Here is a 24,951-nt window from a genome sequence, read left to right as displayed (position 1 = left end):
GCAGCTCTGAATGCTGCTCTCTGCAGGGCTGGAACTGTCTGGCCCATGCACTAGCTCACACTGCAGTTCAAAGACTCTGTTTGCACGGAGAGGGAGTTAATCTGAGACCACGTAGGCAGTTCTGTTTCTCTCTCAGCTCCAAAACAGCATTCTCACTTGGTACTGCTGCCAAATTGGGTTAAGCCAAAACAAAAAATTGGCAAATATATAAAACTTAAGTTGGTAGAAAAATCTGATTCTTTTTTAAAGGGTTTAATCTAAAAGTTTAAAACATTTAACAAAAATTTAAGACGTTCTTGAGTATCTTTTGTACCTTGAAGGGGCTAAGAAGGAAGAAAGAGGGACAGATGTGGAGAGAAACCTGTCCACCCAGAGGAACAAGTGGACACTTCAGGCAGACATAAGGATAAGGGGTGAGAATGAGGGATGGAGGAACACACAGTCACTCTGCAAAGTCAAAGTAAGTCTCACACCACCCATCTCACCTCACAAGGAAACACAAGTGAGGAAGAGCCACATGCTGTGTCTCCCCTCTTTCTGGAGGGACAGGATGAGTGCTTCATAGCCAGTCCCAGTAACACACTCATGCTTTCACACTCAAGTAACAGGCTAGTTTGCACCAAACCATCCTCCACCAAAGCTCCTCCAATTCAAATTCTGTGCAAGACTTTTTCAAAACCAGTGATCAGAAAGCAAGAAAAAGTACATGTGTGTGCACACGCTAGGGCTCTGTACAAGGCTGTGTATGATCAATGCCTGAAGAGAACTGAGGTGGGCTGGGAGATGCAGGGAGCTGGGGGGCAGATGCCTGCGAAAGGTGGGGCTGCGTGTGCTATGTGTCTAGGAAGATGCAGGGGACACAAGGGTAATGGGTGCCTGCTAGAGGCAGAGTGTGTGTGCTGGGTGCCTGAAAGAGGTGGGGAGGTAGGGGTAACCCCAGTTCACAGTCATCCCCTCCCCATTGCACATCCCTTTTGTGAGCAGGTACCAGATGCCTGACCACAGGGGCACAACCTGAATTTTCCTAAGGAGGGTATGTGTATGGGATTCTCCTCTTCATGTTTTTAGGACTTTTCCCTTCCTCTCCTTCCCCCCAGAGAAACTAGGGCCAGCCATGACCTTTCCTCCCTCCCCCTTACCCCATACAGACCCTGAGTGGCAGAAACCTCCCTCCTCCCTTCCCTGAACAGACTGGACTGGTTGGAATTTTCCTTCCCATCCTCTCCTCCCTCTATGGTCAAGGAAGCACTGGTCTTGTACCCTGAGTCTCCCTAGGAATGCAGCAGCCCCTATGTGGGGCCAATCACAAATATATAGAATTGTGGGAGGTGATAGATAAGGGACAGCCGGACTGAGCTGTCCAACACTGGATCACTACTGAAAAGAAACAAAACACTAGCTCCAAAACTTAGCCTGTCCCCTCCCACTGAGGGGCTGAGCAGCCCTGGCTCATCATTGGCCCAGCAAACTGCTTGTGCATGTCAGTGCAGCCTCCCTACAGCCTTAGTAGAAGTTTAGTCCTTCTGTCTCCATTCATACTGGGAAACGGTGTGGTGGCAGAGGGCTCAGGTTGCCATTATTGTTGTAGTTGTATTGTTATAGGGAGTATGATCCCCAAGATGCTCAGCCCAGAGTTCTAGAAGCTGGCAAACTTCAAATGAGGCTTACAAATCTAACTAGAGGAAGGGTGGAAGCAGTCACCAAGAGGTGAAGTGACTTGTTCAAGGTCATGCATCATGGCTCCAGAGCTAGGAGCAAAACCCGAGTCTCCTGAATCCCAGCCCAGTACATCATCCATTGGCCCATGCTGCCTTGCTGATCTTGTTACCCTAAAATTTAAACACTAATTAAATTACCTACAAATCTGTCTAATTTAACAAAAGGGGTAAACAAGGTTGTGGTCCACCCTACAGGAATTGCCAGAGTATTACCAGTGGGTTTGTCTCTGATGTGCATCGGGCTTCCCAGAGCAAGCTAGTCTTGCTAATCCCTGAAAGGACACGGATACAGCCTTCTGATCAAGAATGGACACAAGCAGTAATTCTTGGAAAACAAAAGAATGATTTATTTAAAGGAAATAAGTGGTTATAATGTAGTGAATGAAGCAAGGAAGGATACATAGAACATAGTAAAATGCAACAGAGTTACATTAAAGAATTAAAGTGCCACAGCAAAATAAAAGACACAGACTACACAGAATGTTTTTAACACGTAAGAAATACAGTGGTTTCAGTGTAACAAGCACGTAGGGGTCCCGCATACACAAAGGCTTTTACACTTAATGTTCCAATTAATCTTGTGATTAATACAATGTAATATGCGTGGCCTCTATATACGCATATGAGAAATCATTATCACATGTACAGATTAAGAATAAAACAGTTACTTCACATTCACATTGACATTTAACATCTAACAAACACTTAATACCTAACACTACCTATTTACATTAATATTTACATTCACATCCTGTGAGGGCTGATCAGGCTGGTCACGGAATGAATAGGGGAGATCTCACTCATATCACTGGCATCCAGCCTTACTTACAAGTGAAACCCACACATTCCTTAACAATAGATAGAAAAATCAGACTTACGCTCCTTCTTAGATCCCCTCTGTTACATCTAAGGATCCTTCTACTCTGTCTTATGGTTAGTTGAGGTGGCCATTCGATCTTGGAGAAAACTCCTGAGGTGAAACCTGCCCTCTGCTGACAGATCCAGAAGCCTGTGCTGTCCTAAAAGCTATTGCCTTCTTCGTTGGCTGGGTTGCTATAGTAGCCATTGCCAGGGTAATCTCAGGGTTCTGCTGCTGCTGCTGCTTCTCAGGAAGATGTTTTCCAGATAGCATCTTTTCTTACCAGGTGACTTGCAGCTTCTGTTCTCCACTGACCCCCAAACCCACTACTTTGAGTTTAGCCTGCTGGCTGTTGGCCTTATATGCTGCTTGCGTGCTCAAGGTCAGCTTATTAACATAATTTATTAACCTGGTTCAACCAATCAGAGTCCAGATATTAACATATTTTCTCTCCTGTCTAGTTCCGCCCCTTTTATTAGCATAATATCACATGTGCTCACATGTGTTTGCCTGTAATTAGCATGCTGTCACTCTAGAAGTGCTCTTCCCCTGATGCCATCTTGGATTCTAGGACTTTGCTGAGTCATTCTCCAGTACTACATCATCCCTATAGCTACCACCTTGGTCAGCCATGTTGGATTTTCTAAATTTAAACGTAACGTTAAGGCTTTAATTAAGTAGAAATTAATCTTAAAACTAATTACTGTTCATGCAAACTAAAGGTTCTGATATTGTCACCATGCTTTTTATGTCCAATTAAAAGAAGTGTAATTTCATGATATTTAAACCCTTTCTGAGGTTTTTCTGCAAGCTTCTTATCAGAGTGCTGCAGGGTTTTTCAAAACAGCTGAAAGCAAAAATCTCTCATTACAACACATCTTTTGATTAATCATAAAGCTCTCAAAAGGTTGAGCAGAGTTCTCTGAAATAAATTCAGCAGTTTCAGAGAAAGACAGTTTCAGTTCTAGCATAATTTCAGTCCATACACAAATTCTTTCTATACTGGCCATTTCATGTTATATATATGCTTGGATTTCCATTTTTGCAAAATCTGCCTCCTTGCCCTAAAAAAATAATATAAAATAAAAGCAACTTCTCTCCTTCTCATCTCAAGTCCATTTCCTGGATTATGGTTTTGGACCAGACTGTGACATTAAAGCACAGCCTGGAATATGGGGCAGTGAGGAGCAATAATTTCTCAGTGGAAGCATTGAGGCATTGAGCCAGCTGACCTCAGTAGGGCATTAGAATTCAGAACTGAATCCCCAATCAAAGCAAACCTCTTTACATTTATAAAGAATATGAAAACAAGAGAACATGAGCTAAAGTTTAATTTAGGACCAAATGAAAAGTTTAGATATAAGATTTTCAAGGAAAAAATAACAGAATTCCAGCAGAAAGATTTGCTGAATGGATAAGGGAAAAAATGATTTGACAGAAAAAGCACAAGGATTGTGCTATGATAGCCTTTGAGGCCTTTCCCCTCGGATTTCTTGTTTTATCACATTTTTCTAAAACACAACACCCACAACTGTTTTTCCTCATTTATCAAAGCATTAAATTGCCAGTGCTTTGCCCTAACTTAAATCAAGGAAGTAGCAATGTTAGGTTTAATTAAAAACAGCAAATATTTGTACAGCTGTCCTTGGTTTCACAGCACAGAAATAGGTTTAGCATCAAATCTTACAGTTTTAAGTCCCCTGGGAACCATATAGAAAAACATATAAGAGCCTTCTGGCTCACTTTCCAAAGCCAGAAATACCTTTTTTGAAGTTATTTCAGGTAGGACTCTTTCACCCTTCCTATTTCCAACTACTTTTCTGCTTGAATAGGGATTTTTCCTCACTCCAAAAAGAGCACTGTCAGGCTTACAGGTTTAGATTATCTGATGCACCTTGGAGTTGATAATAAAATAACAACAAAAGCAGAGAAATAAACATTTTAACTTTACCAACAACAATTTCAGCCTTAATATACAAAATAATAATAATAATAATTGATTGATGATCCTTCTCACCACAAGTTTCCCATTTCCTAGAAGCAGGCACTTCATTTCTCTTGGAAAACCAGTGTCAATCCAGAAGTCTTGTTTACTGTAGTGAGGGACCATTACACTCCCCTTGGAGGGCAGAGCCTTCATCACCCCGCCGCCCTCACTGGAAGTATAAAAGGCTGGCCCTGCAGCACAGTCAGAGGAAAGCCTGTTTAGGAGAAGGATGCTCTGCTGATTTGGCTGTGTCCTCAGGAGGAACCCTTACCGGGCAGTGCCCAATCCACAGATGCTGGCAAGGACTGGTTTGGAGTGCCTGCTGCCATCTACCCCAAGGAGCTGGAGGAGGCCGGGAGGCTAGTGGTACTGAACCCTGGGGTGGCAGGAAGTGGCCGGGGCAGCCCCAAAGCAGCTGGCTGCAGAGCCAGATGTGGCTTAGTCAGCGTATTGTGGCTGGATCCCTGCTGATGCAGGGACAGTCAATCCTGCCCCTGCCAGGGCCCTGGGCTGGGATGCGGTGGAATAGGGTGGGCTAGTGTTCCCCTGACCCCCTACACTGTGCAAGGAGGTTCTAGCTCTGAAGAGGAGCCTCCCTTACCAGTCACCCTTAGAGACTGTTTTGTTTGCTTCAACCTGAGCTGACTCAAGCCCAGGCCCCAGCCCCCAGCTCACCTGTAGACTGGTTTTGCTTGCTGGCTGCCTGAGCTCTTCCCAGGCCACAACCAGCCCGGATAGACTCTGTTTAAGGGCTGACTACTTGAGCTACCCAAACCCCTGGCTAAAACCTGACAGTGACTATTAATTGCCCAGCCCTATTGTGGGCTCTTGGCTGTCTTGCAGACTCTGGTCCTGGCCAGACAGGACCGGCCTGAGTGGCCTCTCTCTAAGCAGGAGAGTGAGGGACCATTACAACTATGTTTATGTGCCTTCTAATTGACAGATGGGGGCAACCTGAATGAAAGCAATTTTAAACTACTGTAAGCCTGTTAATAATAGAGTTGAGCCTGAGCTGCAGAGTTCAGACTGAGCTCTTAACATCGCTGAAGTTTGGAGGTGTTTGGATGTAAGGTTTTGCTTCTCTCCCTACTCTCATTTTAAAATTACTCACTGAAACACATTGTAAAATCCTTCCTCTCCAAAGGGAGAGAGACTTTAAAAATTTCGGACACGAGTCCAAAATAAGTCTCCCTTTCCTCCCTCACCCCTCAAATGAGAGAGAGTTAATAGATCTCATCCCAGGAGAAACCATAAGGATTTATATCAACTAGTGGAAACACATTAAAAGAAATGTTACAAATTTAGGCACCCACACAAAATACAGTGCGTATGGAGGTATTTCTCCAGAAAGGATAAGAAACCAGCTGCCTGTCTGAAAATGTACACATGAGAAGCTCCATGGAGCTTGGGTCCAAGAAATACAATGAAGGGCTGATCTTTTTAACAAGTGCTGAAATGAACCACACCTATTGACCCCAGGCTGAAGGGAAGGGGCAGGCGGCCACCCACTGGGGGAAGAGATAAGAAAAGAAGGGATGGGAAAAGAGGGGGAGGGGAAAAGGCCAAACAAGGTTTAAAAACACTCCATCCCGTGGAGGGGAACAGAAGCAAGAGAGCTGATGGCCAGATCAGTACCTTTATTTGTCTCTCTCAACCACCAGCTGGTTGCTCTCCAAACTCTGCAGCTCTTGCACCACCAGCAGCAAGGTGAGGATGCCAGAGCCTGCCATCCCCACTACAAATTGGACCAGGCCTCTCCACTGCTCAGCATAGGTATGGCCCGACTCTGTATGACATGGGACTGGGCCTGGATGCAGCCAGGTCTAGTCGGGCTCAGGAGCAGGAGGAAGGCAGAAGAGCAGCAAGCAAAACATCTGAGGGGGAAGAAGAATGTGGATCCCAGACTCTTTCCAACCCAGGTGAGCCCAGGCCAAAGGATTCAAGACAGCTGGGCCCAGCCAGGCCCCGAACACTTACACAGATTACTGTGCACTGCATGCTGTCCCGAATAGTAGATTCAACATCCCAGCTTGTCAGTGTGGAACAGACTCTCCTGCTCCCTCTGTTTCAGGAACATCCTTTTCCTATTCACCTAAAAGTAAGTAGTGAGAGATCAAAGGACTCTTGTCCTGGGCTTCCTTCTGCAAATGGGCAGTTAATTGCACTGTTCAGGACATCCTTGTATATGCTGGATTCCAGGGCTATCCGGGGTGTTGGGGGAGACGTGGGGCAATTTGCCCCAGGCCCTGCAGGGGCCCCCATGAAAATATAGTATTCTATAGTATTGCAACTTTTTGTTATGGAAGGGGCCCTTGAAATTGCTTTGCTCCAGATCACCTGAATCCTCTGGGCAGCCCTGCTGAATTCTGTCAGACTGACTGGTGCAGTTTTATTTACGTTAATTTGCAATGAAGTAATTACTCCAAATCATTTTAGGATTGTACAGAGTTTACAAAAAGTTATAAAGTCAATGACAATCCTTTGTGCTAGCACCGCAGGGGTACAAATGCGCTTTTGTTGTAGCTGGGGTTAGTGATGCTTTAAACCATAAGTTAGGACGCAAAGAATTTTTTTTAGGCGATATTTACATTTTCCACATAAAGCCTCAAACTCCCATGTGCTGTTATGGTACCTGAAGAGCCCCAGTCAACAAATATGAAGAGACAAAGGGTGACTTTTAAGTGAAATGTCGATTTTCATCGAGTAAGAGAACTAGCGTATATGATTCCAGAATGACAAGTTATATCTATAGCTGAGATTTAGTGAACATATGTAAGATGCGGTCCTCATTTTGCTGGTAAAAGGGTGGTGCATATTATCACAAGAAAAATTCTTGTGGCCCTTTGACATTCAAGAAAAAACCATGCATAGGGGACTGGGTAATTCATGTGTGTGTGAAATAGTCCATCACCTGCTAGTCTCTGGGTTCAAATTTGGTGCAGCTTGATTGTGGCCAAAAGTCACTACCCTTAGGATGACTTATTACGTAAAATGAATTGTAGTCTCTGTCCAATTTTTCACAACAGATATACACATCACAAAAAGCACATTTCACCCCAGTTCATATTCTTTTTGATCTTTCTAACAGAGACCATAAATTGAATCAATATACTGATGTCTCTACCCTTTCACCTTAGCAGGCAGACCCTCCAAGTGCAGATTGGCATTGGCAGGGCAGCTGGAGCTATATCTGTTCAGTGAAAAACACATGTCAACATTTTCAGAAGTTGCTTCTGATTTTAGGTGCCTGAGTATTTGAGTGCCCAGTCTGAGAAATGTCAGGGACCTGATTTATTCAGAGGTGCTGAGCACCCATGACTTCAACTGAAGTTGTAGCTGGTCAATACTTCTGAAAATCAAAACCAAAGTATCTCAAAAGCTGGGCACTCAACAACTGAGGCACAAAAAAAAAAATAATCACAGGCTACCTTTGAAAATTTTGGTCTAGATTATTTCAGTGTCCAGGTGTATTAATCTAAGACTTTTCACCAGAAATAAATTCACTTGTGGGGGGTAAGGAGTGAACGAGGAAAAAACCTTGTGTGAAGTGGAAAAAGTCAAGAATTTAAAAAATAAATCAGGTGAAATGGGTAGACCTAACATTCCTATGCTATTGAAAAATGAATGTACAATTGTTTATTGGAATGTTGTAATATTGACTTTCCAATATGACACCGTCATTGCTAATATGTAAAAATAAATAATATTCTTCATTAGCACAAATACTAACCAGATAAAATACATCCAACTCAAAGAAGGCTTTATTTTCTTTCTTTTTTTACCCAGAAGAGCTTTAATATCTGTGTGGGTGAATGTATATTTTAGATGCCACTGGGAATAACACTAACTTTGGATTCTCATATTACTATTCTACTTGAAGTCAGGTTAGATCTTTTCTTCAAGGAATGCCCATTATCAGGACCAACTGAACACTGGGATTTTCCTGGGTCAGTTTCTATGGCTAGGTTAAATAAATTCTGCAGTGTGTTTCCATAAAATCTGAGTAATTTAATTAGGTCTTTTAGCTGTGAATAATTGCTGTAGGTTTTAGTTTTAAAACAGTTGGATTCCCAGGATTCAGTTTACATGTTCATCCTGCCGGGAAATTTAGATGGGAAAAGCCTCTTACAACTGAACTTTTAGCTGCAGTTCTCAGATGAGATGGCCATAACCTCTCAAACAGAATAAAAATAGCAGCTGTCCATTCAGTCACACTTCCTACAGCCAAAACACAATCAATCATTCTCAGAGCACAGAAATGCTCTTAAATGCTAAATGGCCAGCTTGGTCTCAGTCATACCATAAATACATTCATTACTTGCTACAGTTGATGCTCTGTGGGGCTCTTCCAGACAGTCCAGAAATGCATCTGATGGTCTTATTTATATTTTTATTGGTGGTGTCAGTTGAAAAAAAAAGTCACAGGTTGCTATAAAAGTGGCCCAAAAATATAGCTACATGTGGCTTGTGAAAAAAGATCCAAACAACTGGCATTCTAACACAGTAAAAAGTGCATAGTCCAGAGACTACCATAGACCTGAAAGCAATGCTTTTTCTAGCTCCCAGGATGCATCAGACGATATTGGCCTGGGAAACCTGAGAGAAGTGGCTCAGTGTCAATTTATGATGGAAGGTTAAGCTCCTGTGAGAATTCTGACGGACTTTCCTTTAAGTTTGACAGGTCACTTACTGGCATCATCATCCACAAACAATATACTAGTGACTTTGGATTTCAGACATCCATGCTAAAATAATATATGTTTCTCTACCATAATTATACATTTCCAGGGTGAACAGATCAGTTAGTACAGTACTAAAAGTGAGAGATTTTGTATTTTGGGCAGCACTTTGCATGTATTTGAAAAGAAAACATAAAATGAAAAGATTCCTGAAATGGGAGTGTGCAGCTTCCCAGTGCTATAGGCAGGTGCAGACTTCATGACCACTGCTCTTTGATAACATCCTGCCTCCTGAGCTGGAGTAACTGAGGAGTCACTGAAGTGTTACTAACTCAGAAATGTATAACAAGATTGGATTGGACTAAACTGGATCTTAGCCAGCTGGAAATGGAATATAAATTATACTAGGAAGTTAAAATAACTATCACAGTTTCAAAACAGTTTTGGTATTTTTAAAAAAATAGTGCTTGTGAAAGGTGGCAGACGGACAGTTCTGGATAGTGCGAACTGCCTGACAATGCGAGTTCCCCATGCCTCGCCACTGGTGTTCTGTCGCTAGGTGTGAGGGAGACTCCATGATCATAAAGGAATAAATCCATCTGGGTGAAGCTTTATGCCTATTTGTTGCCTCACCGTGTTAGATCTTCAACTGGTGTAAACTGGCATAGCTGCATTGAAATCAATGGAACTATGTTAATATACACCAGGAAAGAAGTGGGACTCTGTGCAGGCGTAAGTGAGTGCACAGGGGGACCTCTTTGTAGAATCAAGGTCTGCATCCCTAGTCTCTCTGCTAAGACTGTCAGCAACAGTACCACTGTTAGTTGATTTTTGTTTTTCTGCTATATTGAGAACAATATATAGGGAACAGAACTGAAACCATATGCTCACTCAGCAGCCAACAGATGTGACATCAGAAACTACTGACCTAGACTAGAGTCAAACTGGAGGACTAGAAGAGCTAGGCTCTGTATCCCAGCTAGGCTCTTTAGCTATGATAATCTTTGAAAAATACTGTAATGCCAACACATTATTCACTCAGAAAATGGCCAGGATATAGTGCCAGCAACACAAGCACTATGCTCTTTTCTCACATGATTTTCATCATTTTTTCCAAAGCGCCATAGAACTGATAGTTGTTGCAATAAAGTATTTGTAATTACACTTAATAAAATCCTATTTTCTGAAAGCTGATTTCTGACCCAAAGGGAAGGTTCTCTTTTCCCACAAAACAACTGGCTCTAGAGTAGATGATACTCTGATTCATAAAGAGTGGCTTAGTGGTGATGGCAATCAAAAAATTGACTTTCATCAGAATTCTTATAAAACAGCAACAGAATCTTTACCTGCCACCACACATTAAGCCAATTACGTGCACACACACGCACTTTTTTGGGGTAGCTAATGAGGTTATAACATAATTCCCGTATCTTCTAGCAATGATTTTCATTCTTACAGTAATTAATATGAAGATTGACCATGGAGAGGTTGCTCCAAAGTGCAAACTATAAGCATCATTTTAAGTTGTTTGGGTATATTTAAAATGTTGACAAATGAACAATTTTTGGTTTTATTTCTAACAGCACGGAGATCATTTTTGGAGTGTCCCCAGAATCACTATGAATTCAGTGAGAAAATAGGTACTCATGGCTACATGACATTAACAATCTCTTCACCCTGACTATTGCTCTGTACTCCGCATTTGTGCTTGCTTTGTTAGAAAGAGGCTATGTGGTGGCAAACCACAGGATGACTGGTTTTAATTTTTTCACACAGTGACTTTATAAGAAATTATTAATAGCTATATAATTTTTTGTGAGAGATGACTCATCAGAAACAATACATAAAAATCTTCCTAAATATAAATGTTCTGAAACATCAGGGTTGGAGGGACTTTAAGACGACCACCCCTACAAATGTTCCTTCAGAAGAAGTTGAGGCTTATTGGCAGGGAAGCTTGCGTTATACCTCTTCTGAGGAGAGAGGACTCAAATATTTAGTGTTGTCATTGTGGCACTGTAGGGGACTGCGGAAGACTGTGTCATGGCCTAGCTAGGGTGTCCCCGCTTTCTCGGCGGCCTTGTGAAAAGCCCCTGCTTGCTAAGTGGCCGGTCATTGTAGGACACAGCATGCCAGTTATAACTTGCTTTTAACTGGTTGAAACCAGTTTGTATGGCCTTAGGCCAAAGGGCGGACATAGCCTGTGGGAAGTCCCTTTTTGCATATGTATGAGTTGCTTTTGTATTGTGTATATATAACTGTATGCTCCTGGTCCGCCTTTGGACTCCGACCCAGGCCGAGCTGAGCTTTGGTGCTGGGTTCCCCGCCTAAGTGACAGCAATGTCCAGGGTCCCCATTGCGGATGTGTCACTTTACCTTCATTAAAGCCAAATAATGTGTGTGTGGGCCTCATCCTTGCAGAGCACTCAGGCACTTAACAGGCACCTTTTACAAATGTGAAATAAACTCTTTTCAAAGGTGGGAGAGGGAAGAGAGGAAGAGAGGAAACCCCAAGAAAATGAATATGTTTTTAATTTTCTGAGAAATAATATTTTGCACTTCTATAATGCTTATATTTTCAAACTGCTTTACAAACTTTAGCTAATTCTCTCAACATCCCTATGCAATAATGCTTACTTATGTCCATTTTATAGACGAGCAAATTAAGGCAAGGAGCTTAAAGCACTATCTTCCCTAAATATTTTACTGTGTTTTAAGCACAATGGCTCCCCAGCCATCTACTAATATTGACTGGACTTGCCCATTTAAATAGGGCCAAACCATCTTATAATTACATTAAAAAACTTCACTTCCATTGTGCTTCTTTTCAAGACAGGCATTATGATCTATTATTTGTATTATGGTAGCACCTATAGGCCTCATCTCAGATCAATACTGGTCCACGCTAGAATTTGGCCAAAAATTTCCACCGTTGCTTCAGTTCCACCGATGGTACCAGCAGTGATGGAAGCAGTATTATAGACAAGGCACTTGGTGGCTGCAGGCCTTTCAGCCACGATGTTGTCTAACACTGCTTACAGCAGATATAAACAACATGGTGGTTAAAATGCTAATGAATGCCAGCAACATTGTCTGCACTATTGCTACTATAAGTGGAGCTGAACCGGGGATAGTCATTGTGAAAAATTCTTGGTAAAAATGCCTGAGGTAGACACAGCCACTTAGCAAAAGAGCAGACTGGAACTTAGAATCTTCTATATTCCAACTTCATAACAAATCCGCTAGACCAGGCACTTGTGAGCATGCTTAAGACAGAAACAATTTTCCTGACTGCAAACCATAAAGATCTACTTGATTTATCTATTTAACGGTCAAAAGTAAAAAATGACAGAACTAAACAGGCCTTATTCTCTTTAATGGTGTCTTGTTAAGGATAGCATTATCATAAACTAAATTACACTAGTAATTAACACTCAATATATTTACAATAGTGATCAAAAATAAAAGCTGTTCAAGTAGAAATGTCCTACTGATTCAGCTCAGTGTCAAGTGACAAATATCCAAAGCACTCAAAGACTGGTTGAATATTTTAAATCCTAATTTTAAGAGATTTGGAGCTAGTGGGCCATGCAGTTCTTATTCTGGTGTAGCTCTGCCAGTGCCATGCGGGATATTAACTCATCTGTCTAAACATATGGGTCTTGACAAACAACAGCTGCAGGAAGGATATGCTCCTGCGCTGAAACTGAAAACACTTCAAATGAAATCACTGCAAATATTTATTGTGTTAGTATTTTAATAGAAACTATGAACCACTTGAGCTATTGCTCTCTATCACTTCAGTTCACAGGTTTAGAACAGTGGAGCCCTAATACAGAAGGGCTTTTCTAGTAAGCACACTTTTCTATTTACTTCAGTTAGCATCCAGTTTTTTCTTTGAAAGGAGAAAGAATGAAAAATTTCATTTTCTATCCTGTATCCCAAAGTTCCAATGTGCTGGAAACCTGGAAAAGCTGGCATCACTAGCTTGTTTACTTATTCAAATATATTAAGAGGTAAAATAAATTGCACTACGGATTTTATATCTAGAAAATTTCTGAATTCTACTAAAGGGAGCTCTCTAGATCAGGATTCGAAAGGTGACCTTCAAAGGAACAATCAAAATATTTTTTTTTTTAAAGGAAAAAAAATTGCTACTTACCTAGGGTCATGCCTTAGTGCTCCCCAGTTTTCCAGTGTTGGGGACATTCCACAATGATGAAATCTCCGCACCTGCAGCAGATGTCCAACTAATGCCAGAGGACTTCTAGGTGGTCTAAAACCAAACTGGTTAGTTTTGGATTATTTTTGTGCCAATTGCTCACCCCTGCCCTCTTAGTGAGGTCATTCAGCACATATTTCAGTGTTCACTCCTTTTTGATGTTTTGTTTGCAAATCCCCTTTAATGTTACCATAATGTAGCAGGTACTGCCTAGATTAAACACATTTGTGCAGTTTTAACAGGGCTTTATTTGAAGTAATGGAGCTTTGGCCCATGAGGGGCTTGAACCTGCATTCCTTTAAGAATGACAGCTGATAACAGAGTCTAAACTCAGTTCTTACAAAGCTAAAAGCGCAAGCCTTTACCATTTCAGAGAAAGGACCAAGCATATTAATTAGAAGAAAGTATCAGAGGGGTAGCCATGTTAGTCTGGATCTGTAAAAGCAGCAAAGAATCCTTTGGCCCCTTATAGACTAACAGACGTTTTGGAGCATGAGCTTTCGTGGGTGAATACCCACTTCATCAGATGCATGTCGTCATGCATCTGACGAAGTGGGCATTCACCCACGAAAGCTCATGCTCCAAAACGTCTGTTAGTCTATAAGGTGCCACAGGATTCTTTGCTGCTTTTAATTAGAAGAAGTAGCAGACTCATAAGCCTCTTAAGTGGAGCAGCTACTATAGGGGAATAAAGATCAACGTTCTCCTAAAGTTCATCTGGAACATTCATTATGTAACAAAATGAACACGAATGTTCCAGATGAACCTTATTATGTAACAAAACAAATACATTAACACACATGATGTTAAACACTACTTTGCACCAAGTGTAGACAAGAATGAAGTGTGTTTAAAAAGCATTAGTGAGCATCCCCCTAGGGTTAACCATGTCCACCTAACTTTTAAAACATGGTTGGCATGGTCTACACTAGATGCAAAGTCATTTGGTTAGAACTGGTTAATTAGCACATTGTTCAACACAATGCATTTCCCTAGTGGACACAGGCCATGCTGTGGATTATACTTGCGGAGCAAGTTCTCAGGGAAGCCAGATGGCCTTTTGGGTGTGCAGGAATATCAAAATCAGGCCAGTGACAGTTATCACAAATTAAACTACTAAAATTATGGTTAATTGAAAGATATTTTTTAATATGAAGCTGCTAAAGATCAGTGGAGACTGGTGAAATTTAAAAGCGGGTAGGTGAAACTGACACAAGTTTGCATGTCATGACACTTTGCAGCAATGTGTAAAGATCAGAGATGAAAGTTCATGCTGAAGGTTTCTGTTTAGGAAGATGTGCTGTGCGTGGCTAAAGCATTACTTGTCCTTCATTTCTTTTTGGTTTGGCTTTCAGGATAGCATTGAGTTTAGAAACATCTGCAGTCACATGGCTTTACAGTTGGAGGGGCAGCGATTTGACAGAGACTTACATGCAGCACACCAGTGTTTGAGGATCATTGTTGAGAAACTGATTGATTCACTTACAGTTTTCCCCTCAGATTTGTATGCAATAGCCCTAGCTTCACTGAGACAAATCTTACAAAACCTCCCAGAGATGTGAAACAGTCACACAGACAAGAATGACTAATATGTGTAAGAGGTGATAGTACAACCCTATCTCTCAATTGCCTTCAAAATTATGTGTAGTTTGAAAGGTTGAATCTGAAGCCTCCGCTCACATGAGTGATCCCGTTGACTTCATGTGAATAAGGACTTGATAATTAAGAGCCCAATCCTGCAAAATGTTGAGCACTCTTTGTCTTCCTGGTCAAAGTGGTATGAATGGGAATTGAGGGCACCTCCAGGAGTTGATCTGCGCCTTGCAGAATTGTGCCCCACATGAACAAGGACTGTAGAGTTGGACTCTAAAATTGGGACACACTGGTGAAAAGAATGGTGGTGGAGAAGAGGACTGGACCTTTGGAATTCTGTTAACCTACATCACTGTCGGTGAAAACATGTTTTCAAATCATTCTTTGTGCTAGTTTGATACTTCAGAGACAAAAAGCGCTTACATAAGAATGTAACTTTATCACCAGGACAACACATCTGAGAGGTATGTTGTGTGAAGAGTATTTAAAGATAGCTTTAAAAAGAGATGCTCTCTAGAGTACTTTACTACACTGATCTGAAACAACTGATCTGAAGGGTTGCCAATTCAGAAAAGGAAAAAGGGGGAACATTTTTGGACCCAATAGGTCACTGTTAAAAATAAATACAGGTAAATAAAAGCACTCAGTAGTCAAGCACGTGAATGCGAATGGAAAGCAGACAGAAGGGGCACGAAGTGTGGCCAAAGCAAATGTATTCACAGAGTTAAACATATATTTGTGGAAATTGCTTTGCAAAACTCACCCAGCTTTAGTGACTGCACAGCACACAGATATACAACTCTGCTCGTGTACTGCCAAACCAGGAGTTTCCATAGTCTGAGATTTTTCTGCAGCGGCATGTGACAGGGAGAAATTTAGCTCAATTTTTATCTTACTTGTGTATGGATGAAGGCATTCTGCAGAGAGTACGAGATAGAAAATTCTCTCTTTCCATTGGCTAAGATAGTGAATTTCCACGATTACTTTCCACATGTGACTCTGTATACTGACTGATTTGCCATATTTTATGTTCACATGAGAGTCTTTTTAACACTACACTGGTGCCGGTCTCAGCTATAATTAAGGCTACATCAGCCCTTCCTTTATAAAAACACCTTTTTGGTGGTGTTTCTTAGCTTGAATAGAGACTTTTGTTTTGCGATGAAACTTTGTCTATGGTGGGTCAGCCCAGTAGGCTCAGTATTAGTTTATAAATTGGAAGAAAACCCATGAAAATGTATTTCCAAAGAAGAAATTAAAAAAAAAAAGAGCTTTGGAGTGTCTCTTGTTTGTGAGAGTCCCTTCCTCCTGTGACATTGCCCTCTATATGATTTTATGAAAATATGCAGTGACGTGATCATGTCACCTGGTACTGGAATCCATCTTAAACCTGGTGTTTTTCCATTGAGAAGGAGGGGTGGGAACCCAGAGAGGGACAAAGGATCCCCGCCTTGTGCAAAAGATATATAAGGGGGTGGAACAGAACAAAGGGGGCTGCAGTCATGAGAAATCCTCTAGCTACCACCTGAGCGGAACAAGGACTGTTCCAGGGGAAAGGATTGTGCCCAGACTAGGAAGGCGTCCGGTCTGTGAAAGAAGCTTATTGAAACATCTCTGAGGGTGAGATTTTTCTCTGTATTCAGTTTCCTTACTGTATTAGGCTTAGACTTGAGTGCTTTGTTTTATTTTGATTGGTAATTTACTTTATTCTGTCTGTTATTACTTGGAAACACTTAAATCCTACTTTTTGTATTTAATAAAATCACTTTTTACTTATTTAACCCAGAGTAAGTATTAATACCTGGGAGAGTAAACAGCTGTGCATATTTATCGGTATTATAGAGGGCAAACAATGTGAGGTAAAACGGATTTATTTGGGGTTTGGACCCCATTGGAAGTTGGGTATCTGAGTACGGGAGACAGGAGCACTTCTTAAGCTGTTTTCAGTTAAGCCTGTAGCTTATGGGGGATGTGGTTCAGACTTGGATCTGTGTTTGCAGGAAGCAAGCATGTCTGGCTCAAACCAGGCAAGGGACTGAAGTCCCAAGCTGGCAGGGAAAACAGGCTCAGAGGTAGTCTAGGCACATCAGGTGACAACCCCAAAGGAGGTTTCTGTGATCCAACCCATCACACCTCCCTTCAAGAAAAATAGAGGAGAAGGAGGGACACATTTGTGGCATTGATGCCCCTCCTTTGCACCTTGTGGAATATAGGAACTTTCAAGTAGATGTAATGATCTTCCTAGTAGTGCTAAGTTTTAAGGTGTCCTGCAAAGCAAACAATGTATTATAGTTCTGTGTATCTTGTGTTAATAGCATGGTGTATTAGGTATTACAGAAAGAGGACAGAGGACTCAGGACATTCTGTGGGATGAAGCTCATGGAGTTTCTTCTAATGCTTGCCTCAGAGGGGAGGGATTTAGGGGCAGCAGAGCTGGCATGGGAGACATCCCCGAAAGAGTCCAAGCTCTGCTCTTAGCCCTGCAGAACAAGGAGCCCTGCCCTGCGCTTTATGTGGTTTTCCCCACCTCTCCTTGCCAGCCCAGTTATCCCAGAAATTACACTGGTGCTATCTGTCTCCTCCATATTGGTGTAGTATAAGCTGTGGGGACAAGGCTACTTGGATGAGCATTCTCTTGGATGGATATTCACGCGATTCCCCCCAGTAATAAGATTCATTTACTGCAGCAGTATGGTTGTTTCTAATTAGTTTAACTTTCTAGGTCTCATACACTAGCGCAGTTCTACAGTGCTTGGTGACAAACACTAGAAGGAAGTGTTTAGAGCTGAACAGAGAGGTTTCTATTCTTTTCCATAAAAAGTAATTTAAAAGCAAAACTTATATTTTGGGTGTACAGTGCACATCAGGTGAAATCCTGGCCTCTTTGAAGTCAACAACAAGACCCCTATTAACATCATAAGGTCAGGATAATAACAAATTTGTGCTGACATAACCAGTGATGACCGTACACACAAATGAGGAACTAAACAAGAATCACCATGTTGATTTCAGTTCCATTTGCCCGCTCACATGCATGTGCACACACAAAATATTGACCAAATGGAAAATAATGAAGTTATTTGGGACAAAAAAATTCTTTTCACGCTCCTAAGATACAATCAAGCAATAGAGGTTAAGATATAGTGTATTTAAAGAGTACTTAATAATGTCCTTTTGCAGGCATCACTGCGTATGATGAAAATTTCCAGAACACTTCCTTCCCCAAACACTCCCATTTAAAATGAATATTTGGGGTCAAGGTCATTAAAAAGAAAACACTATTACATTCTTTGAAATTCTGTGGGGCACTAGAAATGTAAAGGTCTCTGGGATCCTTTAATTTAAATTTGACTAAAATATTTAAATAAATACTTAACTTCCCTGGGGCGGGGGATTAATTTTCCTTTCCAAATGCTTGCATAACTGAATCAGAGTACAAAGATTTTCTTAAGCCCCAGACCTGCAAACACTTTCCTCACAGGAGTACTGAGATCAGTGGGCTTGCACGTGTGTGTAAAGTTATGCCTATGCCTGTTTGAAGATCAGGGAGTTATTTAATAATGCATTAATTAAGGTGAAGTGTAGTAAAAATAAATAGCAATTGACATCCTGTTTTGGGAACCATAGCCTGCCCTCAGTTGCAATGGACTCAATGATCTATTAGGCCTTTTCCATGTCAAACATCCCATTGTATATTGACATTAGATGATCTGGAACTAAAAGAAAGTTTAATCTTCTCATAGGTTAGAAGCAACCAGCTCTGTGTGGTGTGTCATATTCTCTAAGCAGTTGACAAAATTCAGAGCTAAGAGTGAATGGCTCTAAATATCAGGTCCTGCTTCTAAAATAAGAACCATGAAACCTTTGAAGTGCAAAAGAATTTGCTGCCCAAAAATAGCATGAGAAAGCTGCCTCTCCTGATCTATTGTTGTGCCTGCTGGCTTGCAGCATCACGCGGTACAACATTGTGTCACAAAAGCAGCCCCCAAAGTGTTTACTTTTTTATGACAAATACTATAAATTAGGTTCTTATAGTGAAACATTGTTTATGCAGCTGTGATTTCATAAATGAATCCTGACATTCTGCTCTAATGCATCTTTGTTTCAAAGACACTGTGTGTTTTTTTTCTCCTTTTTTGTGGTGTTTTCAAATAAAACCTCCTAATTAAGTACAATTGTTGTGCATGAGATCCACAAAATCAATTTGTTTTGCTGGGTTAAATGTTTCCATCTTTTGTTACATGAATGCTAGTCTCTTAAAGAGATATCCTCTTCTCCTGAATAGGTCTTTTGGAGCCAATAATTCAAACCCTTACTCACTCAAGAATCCTGTTGATCTTAGGGATTACTCGCATGAGTAAGGGTTTGAAGAAGCTGTTATTTCCATAGGCAATTGAGTGTAAAATTAAAGACACAGTGGCCAAATATCGTCAGCAGGTTAGCATACTGGAAACTGATCAGGGCTGAACCCTGACCAAGCAAGAGTTAAAGGCTCTAGTAGATTAAAGGTGCTATTTTCCCCTCTTCGTTTGACAAGCCAGGTCATAGACTGACAAATATAGTAAATAAAATAGTAAAAGTATAGTAAAATAAGCCTCGTTGAGAAAAGTATCTCTAACGATCCAATAGTATACTCAGTATATGTTTGTGTGTCTATAGTGCAACTGGTTGAATGTTTTCAAGTTGCATATTTTTGATGAAATTTTGAAATGAACAAAAAAATAGAAAATGTCTTAACATTTTCATATATCCCCATGTTTTTGAACAACAATAGATCTTGTTAACTTGTTTTGAATCTCAAAATTTTGATTTTTTTTTATAAGGGGAATTTTTTTAAAAAAAATTTGGAATCTTCAGAAAATTTTGCTGCTAAAAATTGAAGACCTCTTTACTGGGCGACTGTGAACAGTGATTTTTTTAAAAAAGCTTATAATTTGGCCAAATTTGAGTGCATTTCCCTGGGAATGGCAAAAGGCATATCCCTGATGCAAAGGCCAACCTTCTGCCACATTTCAAGTCACTGCTCCAAAGCATGGGGGTACTAGAGCTGTTCAAAGAAAAGGTCAGAAAAAAAAAATGGGCAAAGCAATATATTTTTCCCTTGCCCCATCCTCCTCCAAAACAGTTTTCTGTATTTTGACTGAAAATTTCCAAAAAGATTCAGCCTGAGGCAGACTCCCGGCAGGGCAAATTTCAGACCAAGTCGTTATAGTTTAGCAAAGTTATATGAAACTTTGTATTTAGTTGCATAATGGCAAGTGTTGGGCTACCTTAAGAGGTGTTGCTACCAGCTCGGCCGTTAATGCCTCTTGCCATGCAAAAGAGTTCATGGCTGAAATCATGTATGTGAAGAGTTACAAAAAAGTCATTTAAAAAGTCATTACCACAGAATTTGTCAGTACTCATTGAAGTGTACACATTAATTTGTTTCACTGTCTGTATCTCTTTTTTGTAATTGTTTTCCACTAATCTACCTTATGAGTTTTTCTAGCAGGAATGGTCACCAGATCAATGACTCTTATGCAAATATTGCAGAATATTAGCAAAATGCAAATTTTGAATTACTATATGCAAATAGTCACACCAGAAATCTGATTCTAAAGTTACACTTATCCAATCAGGCAACAGAAGTGTACCACATGACTTGTGCTCAGTCAGAACAGCTTAAGTTTCCAATTTTGCATACCAAGTATTTTCAGGTTGATCCTTTCTTCTGCATGTGTTTCAGGCAGACATCTTGTCAGGTGGTTGTGGTAAAGAATCACAAAGAGCAGCTTTCTTCTAGCACTAGAATAAATGCATTATTAGAATAAGGCAAACAGTGCTACCCCTAAGGCTGCGCGCAGGGGCGGTGCAAGGAAGTTTCGCGCCCTAGGTGAAACTGCCACCTTGCACCCCATCCCTCCAAGCCCTGCGGCATCTTCGCCCTGAGGCACCCCCCTGTGGCAGCTCCCCCCTCTGCCCTGAGGCGCCCCCCCCCGTGGCAGCTCTCCTCCTGGGGAGCCATCTGGCACCTCCCCACCCCAGCTCACCTCTGCTCCAGAAGCCCTGCTGTTGCGCCCGTCGCCGGGCTCGTGCCACGTGCGCTAAGCAGAGCTGCGGAGCTCTGCCCAGCTGCCGGCGCCACTGCCGGCAATGAGAAGAATCACATGGGATGGAGCGGCCACTGCGCTGGGAGGGAGAGGGAATCTGAGCCGCCGGCAGGCAGCCCAGGGGTTCCCCTGGGTCAGCGCACCGCCGGCAGCCTGAACCCCTGGGCTGCTGGTGGCATGCTGACACAGGGGAACCCCTGGGCTGGCTGTTGGTGGCGGCACGCTGACCCAGGGGAACCCCTGGGCTGGCTGCTGGTGGCTCAGACTCCCTCTCCCTCCCAGCTCAGCGGCCACTGAAAGGCTTTAAAAAAAATTGGGGGTGCCGCTTTTTGGTGCCCACAAATGTTGGCGCCCTAGGCAACCGCCTAGTTGGCCTAAATGGTAGGACCGGCCCTGGCTGTGTGCTATCTCTCTCCCTCTGGTTTAATCTAAAGCTTAGCTGGGGCTCCTTGCTGCAGTTTTAAGGAAACAATAGCTATATCCTCACACAGTATTTTTAACATAGGGCCTGATCCTAATGTCTTTACCCAGCATTCATTCTTGAATTTTGCCTACAAACTTTAGGATTCAGACCATTTTCCCCATCAGATTTCCAAAGGGATATTTTTTCAATCCTTTAGTATGAATGTAATAATTGCTCCGTATAAGTCTAATTTTTCATTTACAATACACCAAGTAAACTCACACTCAGTAACAGGACATCTTGCTAAAAGACTAAAATGCTAGCAGCCTGCCTCCTTGCAAAAGCAGGTTTCTGCCAGCACTGCTTGCCTGCGATGAATGATTCTTTTGGCTGATATTTTGAGGCAGGCCAGTGGATGTCGTTGTTGAGTCATTGATCTCTTGATCTGAACTGGTACTGCTGAATGTTATACTGGAGGCTCCTTCTCTCTCATAAAAAGAAGAAAGAAGGATTAAAGATGAAAAATGTGGCAGGCTAAAGTGACACACTTTAAAGTGTAAACAGTGATTGCACATTGTTGAGAAAAGATCTTCTGGGAGCTACTAACATTCTGGATGTCATCCTGAAGTGGTTGTTATAAAGCGAGAAAGTTGATAAGAGTTGCTGTATAAAAGGCAGTTTAGGCTTAATTATAGCTAGGGTCTGCTTTTTTATATACACCATACTCTGACATCAATATCTTTTCAGTAAATGGCTGTGTGAAGTAAATCTATCTGTGAAAGGCAAATTATTATTTCAGGGGGCCTTTAAGTTGAAATGAATTAAAAGTGGAAAATGTGATGTCACCTCCAGGATTGCAAAGGACCTGCCATCCCAGGAATATTTTTAGTGATTGGATAAAGCGGTGTTGATGAAAGAAAGGTAATTGCCCTGTGCTTTTGCTCAAACCTTTTCCAGAATTCAAAATACACTTTTTTTTGGTTTACATTTCCATACACTTCCACACTTTAGTCTAGGAGTGAAGAGGGAGAACCTCAATCACCACAAAGGGGCTATTTAAAAAAAATAGTAGTATCAATCCCGCCAAATGCAGAAAGCATTGGAAATCTCAGGAGAGGGTCTTGTGAGTTTCTGAATTATGCCCGGTCTACAGACAGTTTTTGTACTGGTATAGCTATATTGGGGGTGGGGGGGGTGTATGTGTTAAACCAATGTAGTTATATTGTTGCAATCCATAGCGTGGGCACAGTTCTATCTATATAAAAGAGCCTTATACTGGTATAGCTTATTCCCTTTCCCCTAAAACTGCATTCATAACCAGGGGAACTTGTAGCACTAATTTTTCTTTGAATATATAAAACCCCCACATTTTTCAGTTTTTCTTCTGCTTCATCGTGATATCTGTTGCTATGTGCTTAGCTGTGATTTGAACACCCAAGCTCTGATTTTATTTTGATTTCCACCTGTTTAACACCAGTGTCACTCTGATTTTAAATGACTTACTCCTGATTTATACACGTGTAAGCAAGATCTGAATTAGCCCAGCAGAGTACAATAAAACACAAAACAATACTGACATGGCAGATTAGTGCACCAAAGAGTAGAAAAACTCACTTTCCAAACCAAATTATCTGCTCGTCATTTTGTTCCTTTTAAAATAGCTTCTATGAGTCAAGTATGACACAGCTCCCTTCATATTCACAGGTAATCAAACAAGTTACTTCTTGCTTCTGTGTTGCTGTTGAAACTGAGACCCACTCAAACTGAGTGAAGCATTTCTATTTAGAGAAGTTTCTGCACTTGCTTCCTCTACTTTTCCTTTAAATAACCTTTCCGGCAGTGAGGAAATCAGAGATATTTCCCTTCCCCCCTCCACAGAAAAAGAACTCCTGTTGTATTGCTCATTGCTTTTAAAAGTGTTAAGACATCATGTGATTCATCTCTCTTTAGTTAGCAAATTCAGTTGGAGAAATACTACAAAATTTCCTGGAATGTAGGGGGGTGGAAATCCACTTTCTAGTTTTCATTAGAGTAACTGAACATTTTATGAACCATAACGCTATGAAGTCCAATGAATCTTTACAATATAATAGATTATAACAGGAATATTAATCCAATTGATATTTTTGAAAATTATTATTTATTAAGCAGGACAATGTGCTCAGTGTGGAACAAGACACAGCCTAATTGTATCCATGTGGGCAGAAGCCTTGTATCCCCCCTCTGAAGTCCATGGGGCTCTGTGTGAGCACAGGGACCAACTAATAGAGATCCAGTTGCAGGATCAGTGCCAAAGGGAGAACAGCCCATGCTTAGAAAGGCTTAGCATCTAACTGAAGCGAGAGAGAAGACAGCATGCACTTTGAAACTATGGATTACTTCAGCCTTCTCCAGAAACAATGGAAAAACATTTCACAGGAGCAACACTGTACAAAAAGCCACAGTAAAAAAGTTTGGGGATTTAAGATATAGGTTTGGCCTAAGTGAGAGCAAGTCATGCTTCTGAGGAGTTGCATCACACCTAATGCTGAGCGTGAAATCAATGCCCAGTATTTAAACAGCCATGTAAGAAAGCATGTAGTCAAATAAATGAGAAACAGAATTAGGGTTAGAATGATGAATCATAAAAATTAGAGATGAAAGACCCTCTAGGACTCCACGATCTCTTGCCAATGCAGAATGATTGCCTTCTCTTCTGCATATCCAGTCTATTTTCCAATGTTCTAAGTAATGGAGTTTCTAGTACTTTCCTTGGGGGACTCTACCATAGATTAATAGATCTGTAGCATGAAAGAATGATTGTTCGGTCTCAAGCACAAGGGTATAATTAGGAAAAACTGAATGCATTTAAGAAAGGGAAAATTTAAGCGAAATGTCAGGAGAATCTCTCCGGCAGCTGGATGTATTAGACTATGGAAGAGTCTCTCAAGGAAGTGTTGGAAGTTTCATCGGTTGGGACATGCAGAACTAAGCTGAAACAAAAACGTACCCCAAACCCAAAAACTCAGTAAAGTTAGAGCTGGTCAAGAAAGCCCCCAAAATTTGACAAATTTTTGCAATTTCAGGGGTTCCCCCCATCTCCACAACTAAACATCAAAATTTTGATTAAAAACACAGTTCTGGTAGAAGCACCTTAGGGAGCAATTCTGCACTGACAAGGAGATGAGCTGAATGATCCAATGGGTCTTTTCCATCTCTACATTCTGTGATCTCATCAACAGGAAAATTTTATTTCTGTCTAAACTCTACTCTGTGACGAGTGTCCCAGAGGAAGGGGGGATACTTAATGTGGCTCTTAGTAGCTCTGTTACTACTGCATCTTTACATTAAGAGTTACTAATACCTCTCAGCACTAAAGCTCTGCGGTCCTTTGGGAGAAGGAACATGCTGCACAGAAT

General features: G+C 41.3%; 1 protein-coding gene across 1 annotated transcript; it reads left to right on the top strand.

Moving 5' to 3' along the window:
• The first annotated feature begins 6,183 nt into the window (after positions 1-6,183).
• Positions 6,184-15,027, top strand: DLEU7 (deleted in lymphocytic leukemia 7). The gene is made up of 3 exons (XM_075061891.1): positions 6,184-6,271; positions 6,484-6,662; positions 14,821-15,027. The coding sequence occupies exons 1-3, from the start codon at positions 6,184-6,186 to the stop codon at positions 15,025-15,027; spliced, it is 474 nt and encodes a 157-aa protein (XP_074917992.1).
• The last annotated feature ends 9,924 nt before the right edge of the window (positions 15,028-24,951 follow it).

Source organism: Chelonoidis abingdonii, chromosome 1 (assembly GCF_003597395.2).
Source record: "Chelonoidis abingdonii isolate Lonesome George chromosome 1, CheloAbing_2.0, whole genome shotgun sequence".
NCBI classification, from domain to species: Eukaryota; Metazoa; Chordata; order Testudines; family Testudinidae; genus Chelonoidis; species Chelonoidis abingdonii.
This window is presented reverse-complemented; position numbering and strand designations above follow the sequence as displayed.

Excerpts from the sequence above, each read along its gene's own strand:
- DLEU7 (XM_075061891.1), top strand. The coding sequence starts at position 6,184 with ATGGCCAGATCAGTACCTTTATTTGTCTCTCTCAACCACCAGCTGGTT. Across the intron at positions 6,272-6,483 it reads CTTGCACCACCAGCAGCAAG|GTGAGCCCAGGCCAAAGGAT; the intron begins GTGAGGATGCCA and ends TTTCCAACCCAG. Across the intron at positions 6,663-14,820 it reads CTTTTCCTATTCACCTAAAA|GATAGCATTGAGTTTAGAAA; the intron begins GTAAGTAGTGAG and ends TTTGGCTTTCAG.